The sequence below is a fragment of the Strigops habroptila genome, chromosome Z (genome assembly GCF_004027225.2).
Source record: "Strigops habroptila isolate Jane chromosome Z, bStrHab1.2.pri, whole genome shotgun sequence".
In the NCBI taxonomy this organism is placed as follows: domain Eukaryota; kingdom Metazoa; phylum Chordata; class Aves; order Psittaciformes; family Psittacidae; genus Strigops; species Strigops habroptila.
The window spans coordinates 66,865,966-66,889,508 of record NC_044302.2 but is presented as its reverse complement, the minus strand read 5'-3'; the positions used below and the strand labels follow the sequence as shown (position 1 = coordinate 66,889,508).

Sequence of the window (23,543 nt, the reverse complement as noted above, 5' to 3'; positions counted from 1 at the left end):
GTTTATGATTGGGAAAAGCTGGCTCAGGCTGGCTACAGCCATTTCTGCTGTTCATGAGTTTCAGTTTGAGACCTCTTCATTTAGATTTGTGGTAGTGAGAAACCTTAGCCGTAAGCTGGGAAACTTGTTCAGCAGAGCCACAGGTAACACGTTTGAACTAAAAACATTGCTAAAATTACCTATTCGTGACATAATGTGGCTTGTGCTGGGCACATAATAATGGATATGGCTGGTGTAAATATGGTTTCACCACTTCCTTGTGAGAAGTCATAGAATTAATCAGTGGCTTTACCATTCATAAACAGCTATTAGCATAAGCCATTTCACATTGAGTTTTACGGCACTTCCAGCCAGTAGCCAAGTGTGGGTAGTGCTTACATATACTGGAGCTGATAAGAAAAGGATAGGTTGATATGATGAAGAATCAGAGGGAAAGATAAATATTTTTCATATTGCTATGCAATCTTGGAGATCCTGTAATTGTTACTTAATAAAAATAATTCCTTTATTTTAACTGGGAGGAAAAAATTCTCACCTTTCACTTTTTTTCCTCTTGCTGGAAAGAGGAAACAAGTAGGGTTTTTCAAAAAAACAAAAACAAACCCCACAAAACCAAACAACCAAAAAATGAAACATTTTTTAAGCAAAAAAAAAAAAAAAAAAAAAAAAATCTGTGAACAAATCAATTGTTTCAAGCATTAGTTTTAATGGCCTTATGAAAGGACATTTGCTTTTGGGGTAAAAAAAAAAACGCAACAAAAAAAACACAACAACAACAACGACAAAAACTACAAAAAAGATTTTGTGGAATATTTTTAGGAAGATAGAACATGCATTTTTATACCATCAGACCACCAGGCGTGCACAGGATTACAATGGTCCCAGATCCTCTCTGTGTCAATGGCTTGAGTATAAGAGAGGAAATACCAGACTATTTTATGTGGACAGACATGTACACTTATAGAACAATACATACATTATTATACATCCATCTCTGTAAAAAAGGATTATTCTCATAAGTATGTATAGCTTCTTAGAACAACCACATTGTTCTGTGCATTTGTCATTGCATTCTCACATGGCATTTGTAAAGAAAAGATGATTTCTTGGTCCCCCTCACTGCCTCCACTGTAAGGAAATAAGGTCCCTGTAGTTTATCCATTACAGGCCACACATCCCATCAGTACAGTCATGTCTTCTTTTTGGTAATTTCCTCCAATCTTTTTTTTTATCTTATCTCAGTTGTTTCCCTGGAAAGAAACACTGCTGTTTCCCTGTATGTTAGTGCAAAAGGAGCATCAACTTCAGAGCACACTCAGTTTCCAGTGATTTGTGTCAAAGACTCCTCAGAAAATGACAAATTGTGAAGATATGATAATCTCATCAATTAAAGAAAGAAAAGAAAGAATGAAGTTAAAAGTATTTAGAATTTCTGTGGTCGTAGTCATTCGGTTAGTGGGAGAGAAATTCCATATGACTAATCTGTGACTTAAAGACAGAAACCATGAGAGTGTTTTGCTGTTACGGCCATTTATGAAAATACATATATGATTAACTTTTACTGACATTAATCAGAAAAAAAATCCGTCCTGCAGATAGCAGTTTATGCCTTTGTGGAGTGCGGGTGGGGGTGGAGGTAGCAGGGATTCCTTTTCCTGATGCCTCTTTGTTTTCCCAGATGGGAAAGTACACCCTGGACTGCCTGTTCCTCATCCTGTGGAGGAGGCATTCAAAGCCGCAGCGTCTCATGTGTGGAGGAAGACATTCAGGGGCATATCAGCCCTGTGGAAGAATGGAAATGCATGTATACTCCAAAGATGCCTGTTGTCCAACCTTGCAATGTATTTGATTGCCCAAAATGGCTTGCTCAGGAATGGTCTCCGGTAATCAGCTTAGATTTGTTGGCTTTGTGTTCAACACAGTAGGAGTATGTCTTAACTTACAGTTTAGTGAGCTTGTGGAAGTATGAACATTCACTACTTTCATTCCTTATTACCATAACCTCGGTTTTAAATTATGCAATTTGTCTAACCGCAAAGTAAATACTCAGGAATAATGTATTAGTAAGATTAACATGATTAAGGGGAACAATGCAAGAAGAAAACGGATCTGTAATGTTAATTAGTGACTTTCTACTAATAACAATCTGGAAACGTAAATGACATGCACAAAACAAAAGCAGTAAGCATATAATGGTATATCTTTATTACAGCTTTTCGGCCATGAATGGAATATCGTGAATTGCTGAGAAACGTCCATAAATACGTAAAGCCATAAAAGACTCTGCTGTTTGATGCTTGTAGTTGTCTGTTCCTGACTCATCTTTCCTTTTGCACAAAAGTAAATGCCTTTGAGATGTCTTTCTACAAAAGTAGAAAAGTACTTTGATTTTGTACATAAAGACTTAATCTTGTATGTCATTTCTTACCACCGCAGTTTCTCAGCAAATAAAATTGGATTTAGAAGCTAAACTAGCTCACCCACAGGTGAGGAGTTCTTGTCTGATTGCAAAGTGTTTAGTGATTTCCAGATAAAAGCTGCTACCCAAGAGCAAAGTAATATTGGTAGTATCCATAGCCCTCCCCACTGGTTTGTAGTTTTGAATCCTCTACCATGCGATCACTTCTGAAGCAAACTGTATCGGAGAGATGGGGGGACTGAATTTATGTACCTTACAAAAAAAAAAAAAAAAAAAAAAACCCACAAAAAAACTTAAGAAAGTGTCTGAGTGAAGAAAACTCAAATAGTTTCCCATTCCGTTTGGTGCCATGTTCCAAAACAGCCAAGTGTCTCCCCTGTTAACCCATAAGCCCAAGTACTTTGTCCAAGCAAAGCAGAGTGGTTCCAGATGAAACTGACAGGGTGTTACTGAGCATATCCAATATGGGATAGATGGCCACAAGCCAAGTACCAATGCTGCAAGAGTGACAGTGCAAGAGAAACCCAGCAGCAAAATGTCCAAACCAAGTTAATGTGCAGAGCAAAAAGGCAAAACTTTCTGAAAATTTTATGCTGTATCCATCACTACCAAATATCATGAATAGTTTATGTTCAAGGTTGCGTGTTTCTGCCTCATGTTTTAGTCTCTGATATATGCATACTTCTGTATGCATATTCCCTTTTATTTTTCACTCCCGTGAGATATCACACGCACCTTTTGTTTTTCTTTTCTTTCCCAGTGCACCGTGACCTGTGGACAAGGGCTCCGATACCGTGTGGTCCTTTGCATTGATCACAGGGGGATGCATACAGGAGGCTGTACTCCTAAAACAAAGCCACACATAAAAGAAGAATGCATTGTACCGACTCCCTGTTACAAACCCAAAGGTAATGAAGCAAATGGGTTCTCATATATCTTTCAGAGCTCCTCCATGTTGAGCAGTTGGGGGGGTTTTTGGTGCTAGTAACACTGTTTCCACCTGCACCGAATTGTGAACTTGCACCTTTATGGCCTGTCATTCCTATTCCAGTTTGCCTGCTAGCAACTTGGAGTGAATGTTGGCGCTTTCCTCTTTCTTGAGAGCTCTAGATTTTTCACTGTTAATTTGTCGTGCAGCAGACCAAGAAATATAAATGTAAATTTTACCATAGTGTAAGCACATTTGACCTCACTGACTGTGTCTGGGCTAAATTTACCCTGTATTTTAAAAGGAATCAAATGCATAAATAACATTTATGGTAGATAAATATAACCATAATTTTAAAGTACCTGTTCATAACTTTGAGCTTGAAACAAGTCAGAAACAAGCATTGTATATCCCAACATGAAGTTCCTACTACTAGCAAGGCTGCAAAATTTGGCAGACTGCTAGACTTGAAACATCTTATTGCAAGGAGTACTCACGATTTGTATATAAATGGTTTTTACTTGGGCCTCAGAGAGTAATACTGGGGTAAATCCCCCATATTTTGTTGAGAAGGAGAAAATACATCTGCAGCTGTTTGGAGGTTCTTATGGGGTGAGAATGTTAGTAGAAGTCCTGGAGACTGGATTGGACTAATGGGCAGTGGCCAGGTGCATAAGACACAGGTTTTTGACTGCTTCTACAGGTATATAAACGTGCATATGTTTGTGCATGTATACAGTTCTATCGATAGAACCTCTGTGACATATGCTGACTAACTTACAGAAACTTCTGGGATACAGCAATGCAGGTGAACTTAATTTCCCTAAACTAGAGACTTAAACCCCACAATAAGAAGAAATAAATTCCTTTTTAAAAATGAATTGCTATTGCAATACATATTAATAACAGTTATAATGAAGCCTTGTGAAATAAGAGTGACCTGTGACCTTGTGCTGATCCAAGATGGAACAGTGAAATCTGGAATTTTCAGTTCTTCACTTAGTGGCTGATGATGGGCATCCTTGCCAAGTTTCAAGATTTTAGTTGATCTGGACCATGAGAATTTACTGTGTCTGCCAGCCACCAAAGTGGTGAAACCCAGACACAGGTCCTCTGGGGAGCAATGGCTATGTTTGCACTGTATTTTGCTGTCCAACATGAGCTCACTCAGTCCACCTTCCAAGATTAAAAAAAAAGACCCTGTGGCTGTGTTAGCATGACCGAGCCTCCTATAGAGATTCAGTGAGTTTGGGCTCAGTCAGTCAGCTGCCCTTACAGGACTTTTATCTGTTTATGGTGTTCAGAGCACAGGTAAAGCAAGATCCTATCTGCCTGCAACATACAGTGTAAGCAAAATCTAGTAAGACACCAAAAAATCAGATGTTGCAAACCTGCAACTAACTTCCGACTGGGGAACCTGAGAAGGGTGCAAGACCAGCTAGGAAATCTTTGCTTGCCTGCATCATCATCCCAGACCAGCCTTTTCCAATGGGGCTTGTCTGGGAACAAAGTAAATTGCTGTTTGCTGGAAGCTCACCCTTGCAAGAGAGTGGCGCCTTTATTCTCGATAACCTCTTATGCTGCCCTTTGCAGTACATACATGATTATTTTCTGATTGTGCATAATTATTTCTTTCTTCCATTTTTTCCCCATGGGATTGAAAGTCCTACATAAAGCATACTGATTTGCTTGGGTTTGATTTTACTCCTCATCTTGGTTCTGCAATGCTCTCAGTTTTCCCTCCATAATGCAAGTGGTAGTGTTTGAAGACGCATGTGCCTGAAGGCTGAGTCGTACTTTCAGAAGCTAGTTGAACCAGGTGATGTCCAGAGGTCTTTTCCAATCCAAATTATTCTATTTATGTGCTGGAATTTCTTCCTTTTTATTTCACAAATCTAGAGTTAGAAATTTTGAGCACTACCTGTAGCGAATTACATCTCCCCTACTGAATGCTTTAATCTTAGACTGCTTTTTCCTTTTGGAGCTGCATTAACAGGAAGCAGAAAAACAATCTTCCAAGGTGACTGAAGCAGTAAGACCAAAAATGTGAATTCACTCTTCTTTTAACACACTGTGCTAAACAGAACTAGAATGCAAAGAGTTCATTTGATTTGTTTCATTTTACTTCATTTAAGCACTGAGGCAATTTATTGTACACCAATAATGGGAAAACATAGGATACCCCTGGATTAAGCAATGATTTTCAATTTTAATAGAGAAGGTGTATTCATCTCATATAAGTTTCTGTATAATAAAGGATTTAAGTGTTTTTACTGGAAGTGTTTTAGAAAAGGAGACATTTCACTTTAATCTCCAAAGGTAAAAATTCCTCCTTAGTTTATGTTAAGAGTGATTTATATTAATCTTTTTTTTTGTCAAAGCATGCTGCACAACATCAACATTTCTAATCCTCTAACAAATTTTACAGTGTAGATTATAATTAACTACACCTCTAAAAAAGCAAAGTTATTAAAAAAGTCACATAACAAGCAATGGTACGCAAGAGCTTTTTCTTTTTACAAGCACTTGCATCCAAGCAAAAAAGCACAGAAGTAAGATCTGGCTTTCCAAAACCCATAAAACAAGCTGCAGAACATATAAATAGAAATATCTTCTACGTATTTTGGATAACAAATGCAGCAAAATATAGAATAAACTAAGAGCTGTGCTGGCAAATAATCATCTTTAAATGGCCCTAATAAGTATGTTAAAGTAAGAGCTTGGCAAGCTATTTCTGAGAGAGAGACATAGTAACTCTATTACTGTCCCTTTTTTCCTCAGTTAATAACTTGCTCCAAGAAAATTTGCTTCACTAAAGTTGCAGTAGCTGTGAAACCAAGTCATAAGCTGTTGTTCCTCTACGATACAACTGACAGATGGGAAATTTTGTGTCCATATGTGAAATGTTTACTGTTGTGTACAACAGTCATAGAAACTTCCTAGTGTGAACAACATTAATCTGCTCCTGTTGGCAAGTACAAATCCACGGATTACATACACACAAAAGTCTTAGGTGATTTGTAAGTGGCAAAGAGATCTGGTCTGAGTCTCATCCCCTTTTATTTGTGTTTTTTCCCCTGATCCTAGCCCAGGACATTTTATTGAAATGCAGAGCTCCTTCTCAAATTATAGTGCCAAATTTTCTCTTGCTTTATACCCATGTAGAGCTAAAACAGCTCTACTGCCTTCAGCTCAAATACTATACTTTGACACCACATGAAAGCAGAGTTTGGCACGTGAAGCGGCATGGCCCTGCACTCCCCAAAGCAGAGCAGCTCATTATGCTGCATGCACATCATGGAGGGGAAGAAAAGCAGCTCTACTGTTTTCCATCAGAAATGACATAAAAAGTATCAAGCTCGTTCTTTTAAATCCACATAGCTGATGAACTGATAAAGTTGAAAAGCATAGCTGGGCCATTTTATTAGAGTTTCTCTGTTCTGTGGTATCGCTCATCAAATCAGGATTTTCTTCCTTTTGTAATCTATCAAAAACAAGCTTAATGTGTCTTCTGAAGTTCTAAAATTTAAGGGTAAACATGGGGATTTTATACATTTTGCCTTTGCAGGGTCAGTGGAGGCCTGTTACACTTGGAAAGCTCCCTGCAAAAAATACTTTCCAAAGTGACTACTTTTACAGCTCAATTGTATAGTCTGAAAAGTGATTTAATTTGCCTTTCTGACTTTATAAGAATAGCCCTTCTAGCTGCAACAGTGAGCTATGTGATCATATAACCTTGTAAGCTTTATAGTCCAGGTGACAAAGACTAGGCTCGTTCTCTCTCTCCTGCTCTCCTTTCTCTTTCTTCTTTGTGCTCAACCTCCATGCAGATGAAGGCACATGTGCATCACAGAGAGAGGGGAGGCTGGTATATATAGCAGCTTTACTGTGTGCTTCCAAGTTTCACATGCTTGTGCTTGTTCCATAGAGAAACTTCCTGTGGAAGCAAAGCTGCCATGGTATAAGCAAGCTCAAGAGCTGGAGGAAGGAGCAGTGGTGTCTGAAGAACCATCGTAAGTCTTAAAAATTTGCTTATAGCAGGTTCTCATGATGTGGAGATCTGTGGCTTGTGCTGAACTGAAACAGTGTCTTAAAATTTTGTTTGGCTTACATTTAGAGTGTAAAGGCTAAACCAAAGACTGTGGAAATCAGTGAGCATAAATCTGTATTATTTTTAGATAGTAAGAGACAGAATTCAAGAGGGCAAATGCAGATTTAATTTGAGCAAATATATGCATGTTTAATTTAAGGTCATTTACAATAATATTATAGTGACAGTCTGTCTACCTACATAGCTATATGCTGCCCACTACCGCTGTAGCTCCATAGCTCAGTACATTTATTTATTCTTCCAATACTCCTGTGAACTAAGAGGTAAAATACAGGGCAGCCAGTGATGATTTCCCCTCTCCTCCGCCCCCAGGAGATATGTAGTAGCAGCAAATAAAATTAATCAATTTTAGCAGAAAATAAATTAGAAACCTCAGTCCTATGGTTTGGATTGCCTTATTATCACCCACCTCATCATTTCAGGGATTTTTGCCTCCCTGCTTTTGTAGTTACTTCATGGTCTTTGCCCAGGCACCTTTGCAAGATGGATCTCAGTCAGCACCTTGTACCCCATTAGTAGCTTTTCCTCCTGCTGCAAACGCTCTTGGATGGCAGGTTGGCCTACATACGCACATTGACACTCCCCTTGCATTAGGGCTGCCTGAAATTATGAGAACTGTACATTTTCCTCTTAAATACGTAAAATTATCTCATCCTTAACTGTAAGTTTTCTCTTTCCTATTCATTTTTATTCTGTTTTGTGAAGAAATTACCACTGAGATAGAAAGAGGTAGAGGGCATAAAATAGTTACAGGTAATGATGAAAGAAAAAGTATTACAATAAAAAGCTGGAAAAGAACACTTCCACTTAGAGTTGATACCTGACATTTTAATATATCAGTAAGAAAATCTGACTGCATGAATCTGACCTGGTGTAGTCAGGTTCTTCACACAGTGCCATTGAAAATGCAGTTTAGCAGTTTCTATGTGTGCTTCATTTTGTTAATAGCAGGACTGTAGAAGAAGTTAGAAAAAATAACTGGTTTTAAAACACCCTCAGAATTTCATTCAGAGTTGAGTTTTATTGGCATTTATGAATAATTAGTCTTCCTTAGCCTAATAAAATTGCAATGAAAAGGAAGCTGCAGTAAATCTGGTGTACCATATATGCCTTTAGCAATGAGACTGAGAAATTAAAAATACTATTATTGTTATGTTTTGGATTTTTTTATTCTGGAATTGAGATAGATGCATGCTGTAATTATAACCTCTGTACAGAGTTTTAATCAGTATCCAGTTCATTGTAGCTAACCATACAGCATCTTTTGTTGCAACTACAGCTGTGTATTAGACTAAAAGCATTGTTCATGATGTAATATGATTGCAATTTTGGCATGGTTAATTTGAGTTTAAGTAATTTGAAACTGAAACATTGAAATAGAGCTACAGACATATATAATAAAGCTCTGAAAATAAAAATTATTTTAATCCAGGTGCCATATATGTACATAAACACATACATACATGTATATACACACATTTATACACGCATATACAAATGCACGTATTCATATGTGTGTGTATATATATACACATGAGTAGCGATATAGCATGTAATATGGGCTGTTTAACTGTTTCCGGTGTTCCATAGATTTTGTAAGTTCATTCATTCAGAGTCAAAGTCTAGAAAATTCAATATCTGTGAATGTACTAATTTTTCGTTTGTAAAGTATGGTTTATTTTCTTGTGATTTTCTTCTTGAGACTACTAAACCACTTATCTAAACATGTATTTATCAAACGTAAATAACCCCTGGAAGCATACATAAAGTAGGATGTATTATCAGGAAGTTTATCGAAAGGAATCATACTGATAATGTGGTCATTGGAACAATTTATCACACAGAAGTTTTTTTGATAAATTTTGTGAACAATGTTGACAATACCATAGAAAAAGCATATAGTAATATGCATATGTATATATATTAATATATGTAGCTTAAAATATTAACAAAAAGGGGTTTGTAGAGAATAGGCATAACATGCAGAGAAAGATGAAGAGGCTTTTGTTTATCATGATGTGTATTTTAATAAAATATTCTGGAAAACCTTATGGGTATATTACTTGTGATTGAAACACACATTGGGAGATATAAAATGAAAGGTATTTAAGAATTTTTAAATGTTTTTAGTGTATCTATGACACCTCCTTACTTTATAGTTCACTGCTCTGTTGCAAAAAAAAACCCTGTTCTGCAAAGACATTCTCATCTTTTTACCCCGTTTCATACAACACTTCAGTGATACCAGTGGGGTACTAACATATCAACATATAGTTGGGCACAGTCCAGACTAGATTCATTCAGCCATGAGGTGACATTTTATACATTTTTTTCTCTCTCTCTCTCTGCAAAGCACAGCTCCGGGAACATGTATAATCTTTATTTTAGGCTGATGAGAAATCAGCATGACATTAAATTAAATTCAGGTCTAGATTTTTATATGTGTTGACTAACAGCTGAAATAAACGGCACAAAGTCAGGATACTTATGCAAACTTTCCCAGAGCTCAGAGATATCCATGCCTTGTGTTTGGATTTGGATGATTTTAGTGATAAGGTGTGAGACAGGAAGACCAAACAAAAACTTAGAAACCTTGTGCTGAAAGGGCCATCCATGCACTCCCCGTCTGTAAACAGTAATAGCCATCTGCATGTTGTTTCAGAATATCTAATCTGTTGACAGTGACTTGAGAAGTGAAGTTCCACATAAAATTGGTTCTGGTGCCTCACTATTAATAGTATTTTTCAGTAATGTCTACCTTTAAACAGTTACGGGTTTTAGGTCCTTATTAGATTAGATTATTAGATTGTTTCTGTCATTACATACAGTTTTTTCTGTAGAAAAGGAGACAAAACATTCAGAACTCACCAATATACAATCAACAATCAACTTTGATGCCAGTTTTAGACCATCATTTGTCCTCAGTCAGCTGTAGGGATTTCGAATACACCAACTAGTTGAAAAGCAGGGTATATTACATAATAATGCACCTTTTAGCCTGTGTTTCTGCACCTCTGCAGACTCAATGTAATATTCCATAGCCTACCATGCTGAGAGGTGTCAAGCTATCACTCACATGTTTTGGCTTATGAATGATAAGTCCAGACGGTAGGTGCATGCTAAGTTGCAGGTTGGAACAGTTTTTAAATGTTGGATTAAGCACTAGCACTAGCAGGTGGAAGATAGCGTGTGATGTGGTCAGCTATTTTGCTGACTGTGAATTGGAGTAACTAGAACATGACCATCAATTTCCTACTGTCTTACACCTAAGTGTGTTGTAGAGTGTACTTCACTGTAAGTATTTTCAGAACATATACTGGGGTTGTAAAAATAAAAAATAAAAGAAAAAGTTAACTGCTTGCTTCCCTTTCTCTGAGGAAGCCATTTATTTTCTCTGGTTCAGCAAGGTTGGAGAGTAGGAGCTGAGCTGGGCAGCCAGGATAGACTTGCTTTGAGACACCACTCCTCTACTCAGCAGGGAGGGAACGATGGGCAGAGGAGAGACAGTAGAGCAGGAGAAACAGCAGAAGGCCTCCAGTGGCCCAGTAGGCCAGGTGCTGAAAAAGCAGTGTTATGTGTTCATGAGCATGTTTGCTTGAAGTTGGAGTAATGGAAGTTTCTTCAGATAAGCTGTGCTTATGTGATTTTCCTATTCACTATGTATTGGTGCAATACTTACCAATTTCATGACTAGGTGAGATGTCAGTAAGGACTCTTCCCACTTCGTCTGAGGCTGTTCCTGAGCTTTCTTATGCCACCAAGTGCCAAATCTCCTCCAAAGACAGACCCTTTCTTTGTAGCCAGAAGACCATTCTTTCCCTACCACTGCCACCCTTTCTACCTTACCATTCTTCAGGCAGAGAAAGCAATCCCCATCTATAAGCAACTCTATTGTCCTTCTCTAAGTTTATTCTTGAGTGGAAGTTTAAAAACTAAAGCTGAAAGTTTTCAGCAGATTTCTCCTACGCATGGAGTCCTCATATTTGTGAATCTCTGCATTGCTGTCTTGTGACTTCTATGAGTTTCTCTTGAATACAATTTTTGTTATGAAATTGCATACTATGGGTTATAAAGTTACACTTATTGTCCTTCTAGCTGTCATTTGTGATCATTTTCTAACACGTGCTGCAACAGCAGCAGATGGCTCATTTTTATTCCATCTGCATGTAGTGCCTTCCATTATTTATTTCTTCAGGAATTTCTAAAGGAAGCAAGTCTTACAGTTCAATTTTGACTGTATATGTCTATCTGTCAGTTGCCTTCCTCTTCTCTTAGTTATGTCTGAATTTATTCCAGTTAACTGAATTTGACAGAAGTATAAAGTTATCCAAGAGAATTTTACCTCTCTGTCAAATTTCATTGATATTCACCAGGAAATTCTGTGGTAGTATTTTCCAAATGTTTCACTGAACTAAATGACTAGGTAGAAAACTGACACCCTACAATTCCTCAGTTGAAGGAAAGGTTTCTAAAGGAGTTTAGTCCTTAAGAGATACCAGAGAATCCATTTGGACACTTAGCTTTCAAATATAGACCCATGTTTAATCAGTCTTCATCAGTTCTGCTGCTGAAAGAATTAATTATAACCAGTCCAGCCACTTGAAGGCTAGAGGGAATAGTTATGTTTGAGTTTTCTGACCTGCTGCACCCCTAGATGGGGTCAGTTAAATATTAATTGCTGTCAGAACTACTATGAAATACTCTAAGTTGGTTGGTAAGAAAATGCTGTAATCTTTGTTAGGACACAGGTTTAGAGTAAGAAGTCCTTGCTGTCCTGTGTTGTTGTACAGATTGCTCTCCTATTGCTGTTCATCTCTGAAGTCACCATTCACCAGGCCCTAGAAATAGAGGGAGAAGCCACAGTATCTTTTTGTCTGACCCTTTGACTGGAGCTCATTACACCATCACAGCATGACAGCCAGAGTCAGAAAGACCAGCAGTCATGATTAAAAAAGTATCGGTTTTTCTATGTATAATGAGATTGGGTTTGTGGGTGGTAGAGGGTTGTTTAAAAGATTTCTGTCTCTAACTCTTGAAAAATGCTTTTGTATGTTAGCACCATACCCAGGTTTTAACATACTGCCATAAATAACCCTGGTGCTAGCCATAAAAAGGAGGGGGGGGGAAAGGGCAAATAATAATATCTGGATGCCAGATGGCACCATCATAGTGATGGGGCAAGTTCAGTAAAAAACAAAAGGAAATTCCTGACATGCATCAGTGGGGAGACAAAGCCCTCAGGGAACTAGGTATGGACAGAGGGGCCAGTATGGCAGAGTCACTCAATATCTCTTTCTTACTTTTCAGAAGATATTTATGTTTCCAAAGACACATAAGCTATTTATTTTGGTTTTCCCTGTTAAATAGTTTCCATCACCATGTTTGTATTTGCTTCACAGGTTAATGAGTAGTTTTAAAACTTCCTACAGATATTTTACTTTAAAAATAAAGCATGTCGTAATTATTGGATTGCCAAAAAAGTGAGGACATATACAATCAACCTGCTAGGCTGTTGCTTGTCCACTCCAGTGTCATGCAGTGAAGAGGAAGAAGGAAGTTTAGGGAAACTTCTCCATATTAAGGTCTAATGGCAAAAAAAATTGTGTGATCAGTCAAAGATCAGCAGTGCAGCAGCCTAACATTAGGTAACAATTTTTATCTGTTGATTCAAGGAGCCTCTTTAGACAGTCACCTCTATTCAAGATTTATGTGTAATGTATACAAGGCAGAAGCGGTTATCTTTCCCTGGGGAGAAAGGCAGTGGTGAATTTATGGAGAGCAGCAACAGTATAGAATGGTGGGACACAAAGCTGAAGGAAAAAATCACATTCGCACTAAACTGAAAAGAAGCTATAGAGGGACAGATAGTAATCACTCAGATTGGAACTGCATCTGTGCAGCTGGTGCTGATGCCATTACTTTATAGATGGAACCTTGAGATTTTATTGTGGAGTGGTCATGACATGTTTCACTTCCCTGAACAATGATACCAGCAGCTACCCAGTGCTGTGTATGAGCATCCTGGGATGTTATCTACACCTTATAACCCATGGAAAGGTGGCCTCTCCTGGAGAAAAAGGACTTCAGCTGGAGACAAGCAGTCTGGAAGTCTGAGCTCAGTTCTAGGTTCTACCATAGAAAATTTCTAAGACTTTGAATAAACCACTGAGCATTTTATTTCACCAGCAGTATCTGACTTCAGATGCCTTAATAGGTGGATGTCTGCGCCTTTGAACACTCCGTCTTACTGATATGTGCAGTTCTCAAAACCTCAGTGTTTGTCTGAACCATGGATTTACCTAACAACAGATTTAAAAAAAAAAAAAAAAGGGCATTAAGCAATAAAATTAAGTGCAATATGTAGTTGCAATATGTAATTAAGTAGCAGTGAATAAAATGAACAATTTTTCTCTACAGCTCAAAGGACATCAGTCTATATACAGTTGGGGTTTTTTCTTCATAGCACACATTGTAGGAACCCAAGTCTGAGTCAGAAGAGGTTTTGGCTATTTACATCAAGTTTTCTGGAGATCTTCACAAAACTCAGCAGAGCTTTCCATGGGTCTCACCCTGAACCCACTCTAACCTACTGTGGGATATCTCCCATTGTTGAGCACTGACTCTGTGCTTCTCTTCTTCTGACTTTCCCAATTACACGTATGTTGCCGTATGGAGGGGAATATACATCAATCCTTAGCTGTGCCCAGAGATTTAAGAAAAAAGTATAATTTTCCCAAGACTGAGCACTGCCATTGTCATTGCTGTTCTCAAATTTTGACATCACTTTTGCTGCCTTATGTACAAGTGATCATTGCATAGCACATTTTAGTCTACAATACCTCTTCATATAATTTTAAAACAGGACTTTTGTTAAAAACACAAGACACGCTATTGTCTGAAAGGGGCATTCTCATGTGTAAATGAGAATAATAATATATAGAAGTGCAAATAGTCCTTGCAAAATTGAGCTGGGCAAGTGGTATCTTCTCAGTGTTCATGTGTGGATGAAATTCTGTGGACAGTTGCAATTCACTTGTATTTGCAGGTTCACTGGCTGTGCAGCCTGAAGGCTGGACTGCTGTGCATTTCATATTTGACCAATATTTTGTATTAAGCGCTTTATGTACAATCATGGTAAGTTGGTTTTTCAATCATATTAAAATTTCCTTAAAATATATTTTCAGTGATTTTAGTACACTACAAAAGAAATGAGCCAAAACTAGCTCAGTACCACATCTGAATTTCCTGCAGAAATTCATCAATGATGTCAGTAGATTACATTTCTTTTCCTCTATTCCTAGAACACGTTTTGCAGCCCAGCATATGCTAATGTGCATGACAAATGGTGCAACAATAGTCCCTTCAGCTGAATAGAATCTTGGGCAAATTGTGAAACCTTGGCAGCTAACAAAACCCACTGAAAACTACAATGCCTTTTCTAAATTCAGAACTCACTATTTTGCAAGGATGTTCATATATAGGAAAAGATTGCTGATCCATCACTATAAAAGTGCCCACAGGCCAAGAAACAAGAGTATATGTTACAACTATGCTGTAACATAGTTGGCACTCCAGGAGTTGCGTGACAGCAAACACGGTTAAGTCAGTCGTAAGAAAGCAACGTCATGATCCTCATTCCAGCTTTCACTTCTCCACTGTGTAGTGATCTCTCTAAAATAGGAGCAAATATTCATCAGAACTACCAGAAAACACACTGCTGTAGTTTTCCTTTGGGGAAGAAGCATTCTGTCTGCTGTGCAGAGGAATAAAAGATGATCTTTGATGCAATGGCAACATGCTAATCACTGAGAAGTATGCTAAGAGCTATGAAATACTCAGTGTAATCTCTTCGAGGCAAGAGGCACATTTTTATTTTTAATTTGCACAGCTATTAGCACAATTGGCTTCTGCTGACAGCTACTACTGCCGTATTACTAGAACTAGTTATTATCTCTGTCTTGGTTATTAAGGTCATTATTATGGGGACTATTATTACAGTGGGAATTAATTAAACAACATGCAATAACAACTGAAACACCTCCATCATTTCCTGTTTTCTAAAAATATTACTTCTCAGTGAATCTATTCCTCTACTTCCATTCTCAAAAAAGTCAGATGCTAGTTTACAGAAAAGCACAATTCTGTGCAGTGAATGGTTCACTATGTGCAGAACAAATAACCTTAAACCCATCAAGTTTACTGCTTTTTATTCACATACTTTTTGTGTTTTGTACTCACCATTTGGCAACATTAATCATTAATGACCGTACAAATATATTTGAGAGCTATGTAATTGCCTGGGGTTAGGATGGTGGAAAATTTAGAACCATTGATATACATTCACATTACAAAAATGTTCAGTGTCTAATGACAAGTCCTACATAGAGATTGAGTTTGCAGGGTTTTCTTGGGTTTTCCTCCGTTTTTTTCTGCTTGCAATTCTTTTGATTCTATCAATTTCCTCTTCAGCAGCCAACAGTTATATTAGAATTAAAATATATTTTCCAATTTGTCACTTAAAAAATAGAAATTAGGCCTAGAAAGCTGAATAAAACATAATTTCCTGAAGATGTTCCAGTGTTTTCATTATGAGTTGCTGACTAGGGTAAAATAATATGTGGCATTTATAGATCAAGCCTCAATTCAAAAAGGATACAGTCTGCCTTAATAATGTTCCTACTTCCCTTTTCTTTCTTTTTTCTTTTGTTCCTGTGTTTGTGTGTGTGATATATATCGTGTAAATATTCTGAGTATACAAAGCATATGGATTTCTAAATGAGCAATTCTAATACCTGGCAAAATATCATCCCTCTTGGTTTGGAATGCAGCAGCTCTGCAACAAAGCACAGATACAAAACAATTCATAATGTTAAAAAAATATAAGCAAGACAGCTTCTGATGCAGACCAGTGCTTTCTTTCTTCCTCTAAGTTTGTTAATTCAAGAAGCTATACATTTAAAGTATCAAAATATCTAAGTCACAGTGGCTGATATAGACTGCTTAATCTGTAACAGGAGATTTCCCACTTCAAAATAGTATTGCAGCAGTTGCAGATCCTTAGAGAAAACAAGATGAGTAGCCGACCTATACTATTAAAGAGTATAATCCTTTCAAAATGAAGGATATCATCTTTGACCAATCTTTTAAGATAAATTGTCACAGAGTAGGGAAATGGCATTACTTTGTATCATTAGTTTCTCAAGGGCTTTGCTCCAGAAATAATTTTTTTGATCTTTGTAGAAGCATTATAAATAGTTTGAAATGTTCCAATAGTATATTCAATCCATCTTTTTCTATTACTTCCTATTTATAGTGTTATAGTGGTGTATATCAGGTTTATAGCAAGATGTTACAAACACCCACAAAAAGTGGGTATAGAGATGCACAGTCTCTGCTCTAGGAGACTATGCTGTTCCAGGCTGAGGTCATGGTACATATATGTGGGGGTAGGGGTGGGTTGCATATTGCATATTGTATTGATTACTGTAAGGTGCTTTTATTAATGTATATATGGACTTTCAGAGACAAAAATTTGGAGCATGTAAGAGTTCCTAATCACTGGGACAAGAGCAACAGCCAGAGAAATCCAGAATAGAAACGGAACACTTTTTTTATTGAGAAGAGAAATTAGATGTTTTATGGGGGGGGGGGGGAGGAAAGGCAGCTAAAGAAATGCTGCCGTTATCTTTGTTACGACTTCAAATTAAGGCTTAAATAGTTACTGCAATACAGGAACAATGGTTGAAATTATTTTCCCTATAATACTGCAACTAGCTATTTACAGCAACATGCTCATTACTTACTAGTGATATAACTGTGATATTAACTAAGGCAAAGATGATCTATGTTGTATACTAGCAAAAAGTAGCTAGTCAAATGATGATGCACATTGGGAGATTGCAGGATGCCTTGCACTGAGATGTTTTAGGATCAAGGCAGGTGCTCTAAGCATGTATCTTTCTTCCTGGATTTAAGGAGACACTCCACATGAATACTTGAGAACCTATCCACTGTTGCCATTGAGTTATCAACAATACGTCATGGCTTTTATATGTGTATCATAATAGCTCTATGATGAGGTGAAGCATTTATTTCTTATTGAACAGAATTTGACCTGGACAGGAATATACTGCTTTTGTTTGCCTGGCTACTTCTGGACATAACTTGCCTTTCTCTCTTCCTCCCACAGGTTTATTCCTGAGGCTTGGTCCACCTGTAGTGTCACCTGTGGAGTGGGCAGCCAAGTGCGGCTTGTGAAATGTCAAGTGCTCCTCTCTTTCTCTCAGTCTGTGGCTGACTTGCCCATCGATGAGTGTGAAGGTCCCAAGCCTGTGTCTCAGAGAGCCTGTTACAGTGGTCCCTGCAGCGGGGAGGCCACCGAATACACCCCAGAGGAATCTGAGCTGCTGTACGGCAGCTTGCAGGAGTTTGATGAGCTCTATGACTGGGAGTATGAGGGCTTTACGGAGTGTTCAGAGTCCTGTGGAGGAGGTAAGCGTGAAATGTTTCTGTGCTGAGTTTGATTTCCCTCTTCAAGCATGTGCTTTGCATTTAACACCCATGGACATGCTGCTTTGCTATGCTGTTTAGATTCATAGAATCATTTAGGTTGGAAAAGACCTGTAGGGTCATCAAGTTTAACCATAAGATCATTGAGTCCAACCATATTTAAAAAAGCATGGATGAAAACTATGGAAAAAAAAACCCAACATGTACACAACATATTTTAGCCCAGGATTTTCAGGTTCCATGCTCAGGCTGCCACTAAGTGATCAATGTATGACATATTTCTGTTTCCTTACATAAGCTTGTCACTTAAAAGGCACTCCCACACTCAAGCCAAAAACCTGAATGTTGAAGTGGTCTGGTGATACAGACTAAGAATCATGTGTCATTTCAGGTTTTATCAATTGATTTGTACTGTGCGAGTATAAACATGTGGAAGTGAATTGTTCTCTCATAGCAGATGCATTAAATTATTGATATTCTAAGGGCTCAGCCGGTTCCCTAACTCCTATCGCTAAGTGACATTAGCTCCGATCCCAGTGAAAAAGAAAACATATGGTAAAAAAGCACTAATGGTGTGATTATCTGAAGCTAGCAGCCTTGGCACTTGGAGTTTCTCAAAGTTAATCAAGGTCTCAGGTTCCACATGTTATAGACTATTAATGCACAGTTCTCTCTTATCCCTTTTCTTCCCATCATTTTGTTTAGCCAGTTCTGAGAAATATGAACACTGTGGTATTTTTTAAATTAAACCTAGGCTTCTCCAGCTTTTTACATTAGAAATTTGAGGCTATTTAAAAAGGATTACTATAGATAAATACAGAATAGATACTGTAGAACTGGAAACCACTTAGCACTTTAGGAATGTCTAGTAGTGTGATCTGTACAGATTCACCAGTTACAATCAGTTATAACCTTCAAAAAAACATATAGTAGACAATAATTGAAAGATTTTCTATTCCTCCTCTTAGCTTGATGGCAGTAGTCTGTGTTTAGAGGAGGTCACAGAGGATTGTCAGACCATTGCCACTATTTTTTTGTTTCATACATAAAAAATATGGCACTAGTTTATGCTAAGTGGTAATGAACAGTGACTTTACAACAGGAGTATTTGTCATATATGGAGGCTACTAGTGAGCAGTAACCATTTGTCACACACTGCGGATACTGAAACCTGAATACCTTCTATAAATATCATCCTGAAATCAAGTATTTTCTTTGAATATAGTGACTATTTGTGTATTTTTCAAATATAACTCACAGAGGTGTTATGACAGAGATGTTTTGCTTTGTAAATTTAATGTCTTTCAATTGCTAGCAAAAATTGTTAGCCAAGATTTCTTTCTGTGTGACATCAACTCCAAAATTTCCAGATTAGCAGACACTAAGTCAGATATTTTTGTAGCCATAGGTGCAAGACTGGCCAAACTAATTTTATTGGGTTTGAAGTCTCAAGAGAAGAAATTGGATAGACGCAGAAGTAACCTTTCACCTCCCAGAAGTAGCAACCAGAAGGAATTAGTTAGTCATTTCAGTCTGCTGTTAGTGGCTGCATTTCCCAGAGCTGTCATCGAATATCATGTAGCAATTATTCTATTCTGGTAGAAATAAACACAAAAAGTCTCATTTGATGGTATTTTGAAAGTGAACTTAAATTGCCTAGATTCACATATCACCCTTACAGCCTTTTATTCTGTGATTTCCTATTGAGAACTGATTTCTTTTTTTCAGGCAAAGCAATTCTAAAGCAGACAGCTTTTTGTTCGGTTAACATTGTGCAGTAAATAATGTTTAGAATTCAATTACTTGGCAAAAAAACTTCCTGAAGCTCACATATTTTTTTTTAATTATCTCTTAATTAAAGGAAAGGATTCTATAGATATGTAGCAAATAAAAGACAGACTAGGGACAACGTGGGCCCTCTCCGGAAGCTATCGAGAGAACTGGCTGCCATGGATTTGGAGAAGGCTGAGATTCTTAATGACTTCTTTGCCTCAGTCTTCACTAACAAATGCTCTGACCACACCATGAAAGTCTTGGAAAGGAAATGCAGGGACTGTGAAAATGAAGACCTTAGGCCCACTGCAGGAGAGGATCAGGTTCGAGACCATCTTAAGAACCTGAACGTGCACAAGGCCATGGAACCTGATGAAATCCATCTACGGGTCATGAAGGAGCTGGCAAATGAAGTTGCTAAACCACTGTCCATCATATTTGAAAAATCGTGGCAGTCAGGTGAAGTTCCCGATGACTGGAAGAAGGGTAATATAACCCCCATTTTCAAGAAGGGGAAGGCGGAAGACCCGGGGAACTACAGACCAGTCAGCCTCACCTCTGTGCCTGGCAAAATCTTGGAACAGTTTCTCCTGGAAAACATGCTAAGGCACATGAAAAACAGCGAGGTGGTTGGTGACAGCCAACATGGCTTCACTAAGGGGAAATCCTGCCTGACCAATTTGGTGGCCTTCTATGATGGAGCCACGGAACTGATGGACAGGGGCAGAGCAGTTGACGTCATCTACCTGGACTTGTGCAAAGCGTTTGACACTGCCCCGCACGACATCCTTGTCTCTAAATTGGAGAGACATCAATTTGATAGATGGACCACTCAGTGGATAAAGAACTGGCTCGATGGCCGCACGCAAAGAGTTGTGGTAAATGGCTCGATGTCCAGTTGGAAAACTGTAACGAGTGGTGTCCCTCAGGGATCGGTGTTGGGACCGGTCCTGTTCAACATCTTTGTCGGTGACATGGACAGTGGGATTGAGTGCGCCCTCAGCAAGTTTGCTGACGACACCAAGCTGTGTGGTTCGGTTGATACGCTGGAGGGAAGGGGTGCCATCCAGAGGGACCTTGACACGCTTGTGAGGTGGGCAGATGCCAACCTTATGAAGTTTAACCAAGCCAAGTGTAAGGTCCTACACCTGGGCCGGGACAATCCCAGGCACTGCTACAGGTTGGGTGGAGAAGAGATTCAGAGCAGCCCTGCAGAGAAGGACTTGGGGGTGTTGGTTGACGAGAAGCTTAACATGAGCCGGCAGTGTGCGCTTGCAGCCCAGAAAGCCAACTGTATCCTGGGCTGCATCAAAAGAAGCGTGACCAGCAGGTCGAAGGAGGTGATCCTGCCCCTCTACTCTGCTCTTGTGAGACCTCACTTGGAGTACTGCGTACAGTTCTGGTGTCCTCAACATAAAAAGGACATGGAGCTGTTGGAGCAAGTCCAGAGGAGGGCCACGAGGATGATAAGAGGGCTGGAGCACCTCCCGTATGAAGACAGGCTGAGAGAGTTGGGGCTGTTCAGCTTGGAGAAGAGAAGGCTGCATGGAGACCTCATAGCAGCCTTCTAGTATCTTAAGGGGGTCTATAAGGATGCTGGGGAAGGACTCTTCCTTAGGGACTGTAGTGGTAGGACAAGGGGTAATGGCTTCAAACTTAAAGAGGGGAAATTTAGATTAGCTATAAGGAAGAAGTTCTTTACAGAAGCACTGTAAAGTGGTGAAGCACTGGAATGGGTTGCCCAGGGAGGTTGTGGATGCTCCATTCCTGGCGGTGTTCAAGGCCAGGTTGGACAGAGCCTTGGGCCACATGGTTTAGTGCAAGGTGTCCCTGCCCATGGCAGGGGGGTTGGAACTAGATGATCTTAAGGTCCTTTCCAACCCTTACTATTCTATGATTCTATGATTCTATGATTCTTTATATTCTCTAAATATTCATGGATCCATCCTTCATTTAAAGCTTATAACCATTTGCTGCATTGACCTATCAAAACCAGAGATAGTTGTTATCAGCGTGCTGTGACATGTTCAGTGCGAGATTTAAGGAGGAGCTGAAGAAAGCGATTCTGAGCACACTTTTTTCTTCTGGAGCAAGCCAGATCTATTTTTTTACTTTTTTAGACACTGGCCCAATGTGTTAGAGCCAGAAACTTCTGTCGACACGCAGTCCAGCAACCACACACTGGTTAAATTCAGGCAGGAGCCTTTTTCTTCAATACCTGTACTGTCAGGCAAGATTACGGGTTCTACCAGTACCTTTAAAAGATAGAAAATTGTAAGAGCATGGCTATATGGATGTGATAAAACAAACCATCAGTGTAAGAGAAATGGAGAAGATGCTGAATTTAATGCCTTACAGGTTTGTGTCTTCAGTTTAGGTGTAGGTCTGTGGATGCAGAAGGATAACAGAGCAGCTGACTTGTCTGACCTTTTTTGACTTCACTTTTGCAATCATTCTGTTGTTTTAAAATACAGCATGACAAAGCCAAAGCTGTCTTCACGCATTAGCCTGTGTGACTGGCTAAACAGCAGTGAGGCTGTTTATTTGTCACAGCCTCACTCGTAGTGAAAGGATGAGTCACCAGAGAACACTGGGCAATTTTCTGTGTGTGGAAGGTAAGTGGTGAATGAACCTAGGGACCTTTCACTGCAACTGAGACAGCTAGTGAGACTGACAGCAGGGACAAGTAAAAGCCCAGAATCTCAGGTGGTGTTTTGGTCAGGCGATATCCCAGCTGTCTGGGGAACAGGATACAAAAGGTGCAGTAAGCAATGTATGAAAATTGCAAGAGTAAGTTAGAGATTAGGAGGGAGAAAAGGAAATGCTATTTTCCATAGTCAGTCAGGTACACTGTGCCATGAAACATTCCCCTTTGGTAGGCATTCATACCATACTCCTGAAAGACCATCAGGCACAGCACTTGGATGGGGACAGCAAACACCTCACTGACATGTGGGAAGCAGCCCCCATCCTCTCTGCAGCCCCCAAGCTGGCAGTGCTGGTTGTGAGGCTGTGCTTCCCTGCACGCCACAGCCCCAGCACAGCCTCACTGGCCCCACCAGGCCCATGGCTGCCCATGGCTGGGCCTCCAGGTACAGAGAGCTGGCTGTGACCATGCGTTTTCATGTGCAGGTGTCCAGGAGGCTGTGGTGACCTGCCTGAACAAACAAACCAGGGAGACTGCAGATGAGACGCTGTGTGTAACCAGCCGTCGTCCTCCACAGTTGCTGAAAGCCTGTAGCCTGGACCCCTGTCCCCCAAGGTAGGCTTCTTATATCTTGGGCTTACGTGTTTTTTCCAGACTTCAGATGTGATTGCTAATGAAGCTGAGAAACTGATCTTCAAGCTTCCCATGAATCTAAGACATTTGGAGCTAGGGATGCTTGGATCTGGACATTGGATCTGGGCATTCTTGAAATGATTCCTGGAGTAAAACACTCAGATGAGAGCCTGAGATGGCTCCCCAGGTTGCAGTACCACAGACTCAGCTGTCTGAGCTCAGCAGATCTGTGCCCAGTATGTTGCCTAAAGCCATTCAAACAACACCAGCAGTATGAAAAAAGGATTTTTAAATAAGTTGTGACCCCAGACTCAAAGGCTTTTTGTTCTGGAGTCACAAACTGCCTCGCACAATGTTCTTTCTCAGACTGCAGGGACTTACAGCCTCTCTACGCCACAGTCATGTTGACCGGGAGGTGCAAACTTCAGACCACTTGCCTATTCAGGTTCTGCAGGCAGACAGTTTATGAATTGTTTTTGTCAAGTTTAGGGAGACTTCTTCAACCTCCTCTCTCAGAAGAGAT

The 23,543-nt window shown here is 39.3% G+C and overlaps 1 protein-coding gene across 1 annotated transcript in view; it reads left to right on the top strand.

The window, feature by feature from the left end:
* ADAMTSL1 (ADAMTS like 1) overlaps positions 1 to 23,543 on the top strand; it is a 312,286-nt gene that overhangs the window by 216,429 nt on the left and 72,314 nt on the right. The window contains exons 12-16 of the mRNA XM_030470560.1: positions 1,679 to 1,883; positions 3,180 to 3,327; positions 7,276 to 7,360; positions 17,648 to 17,949; positions 22,873 to 23,002. Coding sequence (XP_030326420.1) covers positions 1,679 to 1,883; positions 3,180 to 3,327; positions 7,276 to 7,360; positions 17,648 to 17,949; positions 22,873 to 23,002 — 870 coding nt within the window. The remainder of the gene's footprint in view (positions 1 to 1,678; positions 1,884 to 3,179; positions 3,328 to 7,275; positions 7,361 to 17,647; positions 17,950 to 22,872; positions 23,003 to 23,543) is intronic.